The sequence below is a fragment of the Brachionichthys hirsutus genome, chromosome 19 (genome assembly GCF_040956055.1).
Source record: "Brachionichthys hirsutus isolate HB-005 chromosome 19, CSIRO-AGI_Bhir_v1, whole genome shotgun sequence".
In the NCBI taxonomy this organism is placed as follows: domain Eukaryota; kingdom Metazoa; phylum Chordata; class Actinopteri; order Lophiiformes; family Brachionichthyidae; genus Brachionichthys; species Brachionichthys hirsutus.
This window is the reverse complement of record NC_090915.1, coordinates 11,165,109-11,171,479: the sequence shown is the minus strand read 5'-3', so window position 1 is coordinate 11,171,479 and position 6,371 is coordinate 11,165,109. Positions and strand designations below refer to the sequence as shown.

The 6,371-nt window shown below is 43.5% G+C and overlaps 1 protein-coding gene across 1 annotated transcript; it reads right to left on the bottom strand.

Moving 5' to 3' along the window:
* Positions 1 to 1,576: 1,576 nt before the first annotated feature.
* Positions 1,577 to 4,855, bottom strand: LOC137908202 (glutamine synthetase-like). Its single transcript, XM_068752571.1, has 6 exons — positions 4,684 to 4,855; positions 4,152 to 4,313; positions 3,659 to 3,805; positions 3,335 to 3,462; positions 3,001 to 3,200; positions 1,577 to 2,739 (listed from the first exon to the last, which is right to left on the bottom strand). Exons 1-6 carry the CDS (start codon positions 4,853 to 4,855, stop codon positions 2,430 to 2,432), a joined length of 1,119 nt encoding a protein of 372 aa, XP_068608672.1. The 3' UTR covers positions 1,577 to 2,429.
* Positions 4,856 to 6,371: the final 1,516 nt, after the last annotated feature.

Here is a 6,371-nt window from a genome sequence, read left to right as displayed (position 1 = left end):
CTTCTTAGTGTGCATTGTGTGCTATGTGCCCTAAAATGCTATCATCTCTCATATTTTTTGGTTTGGTTTTTATTAAAGTAGCTGTGCTTACTTTGTTTTTATTATACGTTCATATTATTAATATTATTATTTTCTCATGTGTAAGTTTTCTGTGTTTGCTTTTTCTTTGTACTTCCTGTCAGGCAGTTACAATGGTAATAATTACACAGGTGAATAAAAAAAACTTTGGAGTGAGTTGTCTGAAAGGTTTCATTGTGCACAGTTTAACACAACGGCCCTATCAGAAGAGAGAAACACCCAGAAGCAGACATTAAAATAATTCCTTCTCTCTCTCTCTGTCGTCATCTCACCAGGCCAATAAATGCTCTGAGACAGATGTTTCTGCATACAAACACAGCGGTTGCCATGGCTACTGCCGGTATCCATGGTAAATTGGGACACGGTAACATCTGATCTGAATCCCTCGCTTGTTTTTGTTTGCTCATGTTACAAAATCCTCCCCTCAAAGAGCTGGAATAATGATGTGAGGATGAAACTGAGAGGATCGTATGCCAGGAAGTAGGACGAGACGTTAACGCCTAATGTGAAACACTCTGCGCACGATGCCCGGGTGAATTCACGCCCACCCTAATGAGGCGACTGTGGAAACCCATGTCTGCTTTAACGTCTCACCATTTCAAACCAAAGTCACTCCTTCTCACAGTGCAACACACGTGGGTCTGGTCCTCTGTGATGTTCTGACCTTTAGTCAGGTGGTTCTGACTGGTGACTGAGAATTTTTCAATTCAAAGGTGTCGAATTTAGTAGAGGTCATAAGTCTCCCTCTGCTGGGGGATTTAATGAATAAAGCTTTTTGGCACGGCTTATGGGAGTGACGGTCTGCTGTACACAGTTTATGAGGAAGGGGGCGCTGCTAGGGCCTTTGGAAAGCGGGTTGGTGGAAAAGGCCTTGAGGGGTCTTCAAGTGATGGCCACTATATGTTTACTGAATCATATGAGAGTATTGTTTTACAAATGTACTGATAACATGTTGTACTTTTAGAAATGTTAAGGAGGTATTGTTTTCAGAACATACAAATAACACGTTGTCCTGTTAGAAACAAATGAGAAAGTATTGATTTAAGAAGTATTGTTTTAAGAATATACTCATGATGTGTAACTGATATTTGATGTGTTATGATTGTACTGGTACAAATAGTTGAAGTTGATAATTGATGTGGTTTGCAGCAATCAATGTACTGAGAATGTTTTACGGGAATCTTATGCTGAGGGCAAAAATAGTTGGTGAAGAACAAGGCATGACCATATCAGGAGGGACGGAGAGGGGGAGTGGTGAGAAGGGGGGCTGACAGAGGCCCCTCCAATGCTCCCTGCTGGCTGACTGGAGGAAGGAAGACGTGATCAGGGGAATCTTGGAGAGGATGGGACGAATCTTTAATTAATGTGTAGAATAGCAAGAGATAAATAAAGATAACCATAAAGAAAATGAAGATCAAACAAAGAACAAAGACCTTATAACCTGCAAATGCAGCAATCAAATCGGACACGCGTCAAGAAAATCACAGCCTCTATACAATTCCTATTTCTGTACTGATTTTTTATGGATTCATTTTATTGACTGACATTGAATGTTGCTTTTTTTTAAATTTGAACTTTTTCCTATTATGCTATTTTGCAAATGAAAGGTGCAGCACCCTTCTGTTACTATTTCAACTCACCCAAACACACGAGTATGCACTAAAATAATAGAATGCAATAAAATAAATACAATATTGTACTTTCAGGGGAGAGATTTCTGAGGAGAGTCACAACAGCCTTAGAAGTTCAGATGGATATAACATTGATAACTAAAGAAAGGCAATACAGAAATACAATATCACACACATTAAAGGTCCCATAATATGAAAAACTCACTTGTCCAACGTTCCTAGACTATTATGGAGGGTTTGGGTCATTATCAACCCAAAAACAGTGAAATAAACCATCAAGTCAATCCTGCGTAGTTTGTGATTCACCTACTGAAACGCATCTGGCAGAAATCCTCGTTTATGTTATGTCACATTGTTAGAACGTGCACAAGATGCGTGTGCACACGCACGCACATTCATTGCGTGCACGCAGCTGTGCAATGAACTTAGTTTTATTTTTGTTTTCAGATGCTTTTCTGACGGAGCTGTTTGAGACAGAAAAGAGGGACACCGTCCTGCAAGCATCTGTTTGTTAGTTTGACCAAAGACTGTCACAGATATTTCATAAAAGTGTCTGGGAACTGAGTTAACTTGTTGAAAAAGAGTAAAATATGGGATCTTTAAATCTTAATTTCTTCATTTTTCCGAGGTACATTTTCCTCAGTTATTCAACTGAGGCAAATTCACAAAGAGATATATGCAAATACTTCCACACATTAATGTACAACAGCAACGATACTCCTACTTGCTCTGCTCTTTGTCTTCAGGGTCAAGCAGGCAGGTTTCTACAATGGCCGCTATGACTGAATATGGGTCGCAGTTTGCTGCAGGACGGCGATCCTCAAAGTAGCCTTTCTTCTGGACGGACGTCTCCCGAGGGATGCGGATGCTGGACCTTCGGCTGGCCACTCCGTGCGTGAAGCTGTTGATGTTGGCTGTTTCGTGCTGACCTGTGAGACGCCTGACGTTGTCTTTCCCGTCATGTGGATCATACACACGGATGTGTTCGCCGTGTTTTTCGCTCAGCTTGACGATGGCCCGGTTGATGAAGCTGAAGAAGACAGTGGTGGCTGAGATAGCGGTTGCTTCAGGGTTTAAAGCACGGAAGGCATCGCAGGGTTCATGCGTCGATAAAAATGACTGAATTGTCATTTCTCTGTCGTCATACTTTAAATTATTGTAGAAACGCTCTTGGGAACCAATTTTAACGTTACCAAAAGAGCTGCCTAAGTTGAGCCAGAAAACATTTATCTGAGAGTCGCTATAAAGCTCAGTGGAGCCATCTTAAAGCATTGTTCAAATCTTTACTCACTCCAGCCCATTGTCTTCCCTCATCTGATTGGTGCTGACGTTTGTGTGGCAACCGGCTCCATTCCAATTGCCCGCCATTGGCTTGGGGTCCAGTGACGCAACAACCCCAAAGTCTTCACAAACACGATGAAGCAGGAAGCGTGCGACCCACAGGTGGTCCCCTATTTCAATGCCCTCACATGTTCCCACCTGAAACTCCCACTGAGGTTCAAAGATGCAGAAGACAACAAAAAGAGGGAAATGAGGATAGAAGGGGGGGGGGGGGGGGGTTCTCTAAAGTTGGGCCTCGGGAACATGAAGGCATTTCATTCGCCATTTATTAAAATGACACTTACCTGAGATGGCATTACTTCAGCATTGGTACCAAAAATCTTAACTCCTGCATAGAGGCAGGCCTTGTAGTGGCATTCCACAATGTCCCGTCCGTAGGCATTGTTCGCCCCCACCGCACAGTAATAAGGTCCTTAAAGTGGATGGAAGGCTCGGTAAGACAAAATACCGATAAACCTGTACTAAAAATACAATAAAACTGTGAATAATGGATGATTCCGAGGTGCTTCGATTTTTAAAAGTGGGCTGTAATTATTTATAATAACCAGTTACAATGCAAATGTAGCAGCGGTTTCCTGCGCGCAAAGAGGAGCTACATGGACGATCACCTTGGGGTTCTGGGTATCCATTTGAGGGCCAACTGAAGGGGCGCCCATCCAATCCTAGGAGTGTGTATTCCTGCTCCATGCCAAACCACAGGTTGTGCGTTTTAACCTTCTCCATCACCTTGTTGCAGCTCGCTCGATGATTTTTTTCTAAATTGCACAAATCAAACAAACAAACAAAAAACAGAACAATGTCAAGTCTGAACTGAATGTAAACACTTTTGACTTCTAAAATTTGACAGAGGGGCCGGGCCAGGGACAGAGGGATGGAGTGTTTGTGTGAACTAATATAAATGACATGTGAAAGCCATTACATGAAAGGATTTGGCTTTTTACAGGTAGCATTACAGGGAAAAAGTAAAATGAATGAGGTTTAATTATAATAAAATTGTATTTAATGATAGAATTTGGACGAGTTTGGCGGGCCGGATTAAAAAGCCCAACGGGCCGCATATGGCCCATGCCTGCTTTAGATACTAAAACGTGACCACTGTACCTGCAGGTAAACGGTCATAGGTGAGGACCTCGCAGAGGACCAGTTTGTTGGGATCGAGGGTGAACGGGTCCCTGAACATGCAGACTGGGATGAGGTACATGTCACTGTCACGGTCTTTCGCCTGGGACGTGCTCGAGCCATCAAAGTTCCACTCAGGGATATCTGACGAGATCACAAGAGACAATGGTCAAAATGAGAGCGAGAGAGAGAGAGAGAGAGAGACCTATAGCTAATTACCACTATATACCCCATTAATTATGGCTGAACAATTCGCTGTCGTGACCGTACTACAAATAAATGAATCTGCTCTGTACCTGCAACTGAATGAAGTACAACAACAACACATATGAGTATTCCAGCCAGCGTGTCCCAGAGGTCTCACCAGGATGCCGTCATTCCTGTGCTGTACGGAATATTGAACCCTAACAGCAGAGCAGTATGCCCCCCCCCCCCCCCCCATAGCATCTGTCTCTTAGTCTTCATCATCATCTTGGCCTGTTTTCAGCCGCATGGAATAAAAGAAGCTGTTTACCATCTATGCCTTTTGGTTCACGGTCCAGGGTCCGGGTCTTGTTGCGAAGTCCCTCCCCGGTGCCATCGATCCAAACGTAGGTGACCAGGCACTTGCCTCCCTGCGGCAGGCTCATGTAGCTTTGTCGGACAGTCTTGTTCAGGTGGGAGCTCGATGACACAGATGCTGCCATGATCGCCTTGAATCAGATCAGAGAGGCGGACTCAGAGGTGGTGCTTCTCTGACCTGCTGTTTACAACCTCATTTTGATTTATTTTCTAACCTTTTAGGCTTTCTTTCCTTTAGTCTAATATTTTTCTATCCTCATTCCTTTCTATCCTCACCCAAGCTGCTGGTGAAAGACATACCATAAATGCCAATGGTTTAATCACTCCAGGGAATGCAATTGAGTGGATGTTTCAGTTGGAACAGAAACTTGCAGGACTTGCCGAGGCAGTAAATCATAGTCGTCGATCACAAACAGACAACAAGTTTGAGAAAAATCTCAAATCGATGATCTTTTCCAAGGTCGGCAACGAGGGTCGTAACTACGGGCACGCAAATCTGTTCTTTTGCCTTTCCTGATTTTTTTAACGAGTCAGTAGGAAAAAAAGAAAAAGAAAATGAAACAACTAATATAATATGGCATTTTTCTTAAATCAATACAGCTGTGGAATTTCCCCCATTATATCTCATCATAAGATTTATTCGTAGATAAAGAAACCAATGTTTTTTTTTTTTTTTAAAGGTTTTAATATAAGCCTTAATTTTTACTTTAAAATTGGCAACGTTTCCCATCTTCTTTTGAGCTGGCATTTGTCTTAAAAACATGAAATGTGACTTCATTCTTGATTTTGAGCAATCGCTCAGTCGGGGAAACACTTACCGGTACTTTTATCGCAGTGAAAGATCCAATTATTGCATCAGACTAACTTGCATCGTCTTTGATCGTGGCATGAATTGAATTATGAGTCCGTGTTGATTCCAATTCACAATATAGTTCAATGAATCATACAATGCATGTGCGGTTGGCTACTTACTGTGTTACAGTCGGTTCCGAGTACAGCCAGGTGCCTTGCAAGGAAAGCCTTTGCGTGTGTGCCTTGCCTAAACCTGTTCCCTGTATATAGCTGGAATGCAAATCACTCACACGTGACACGGTGATGACAACAGCTTTTCAAGGAAATGGATGCGCTGCTGAGAATTATCTTTTTTTGGTTTGACATCTGTGATGCTTGAAATGTGACAATATCCCTCATGCCGTCAGCAAAATACTTCCATTATGAATATTGCCAGCACGTGCGTAATACTAAATCCAACTCTTCATTGAATTGACTTCCATGCTGTCATCGATGTGCTAAGACAGAGACGAAAACAAGGCCAAATGAATCCTTGAAAGGGTTCCACTGATGGGACTCCAGCTCCCCTGAGAGGGTCCAATGATCCCCCACCTGCACTAGGGAGAGGCCACCTGCTGACAGGGTCTGATCGCTGTTTGCTGAGCTGAGCGTCTTCCGGTTCAGAGGACACAATTAATGAGTAGAAGCTGCTCGTTTGAGTTTCTGTGGTGTCAGCCGTCCTGGCATCAGGCAGGAGGGCGTCAATTCAACGACCCCGCCGCAAAGAGAGGGCCCGCCGCAAAGAGAGGGCCGCCGCAAGGAGAGGGCCCGCCGCAAAGAGAGGGCCCGCCGCAAGGAGAGGGCCCGCCG

Excerpts from the sequence above, each read along its gene's own strand:
- LOC137908202 (XM_068752571.1), bottom strand. The coding sequence starts at position 4,855 with ATGGCAGCATCTGTGTCATCGAGCTCCCACCTGAACAAGACTGTCCGA. Across the intron at positions 4,314-4,683 it reads TGAACCAAAAGGCATAGATG|ATATCCCTGAGTGGAACTTT; the intron begins GTAAACAGCTTC and ends TGATCTCGTCAG. Across the intron at positions 2,740-3,000 it reads AGGGAAGACAATGGGCTGGA|CTTCATCAACCGGGCCATCG; the intron begins GTGAGTAAAGAT and ends TGTCTTCTTCAG.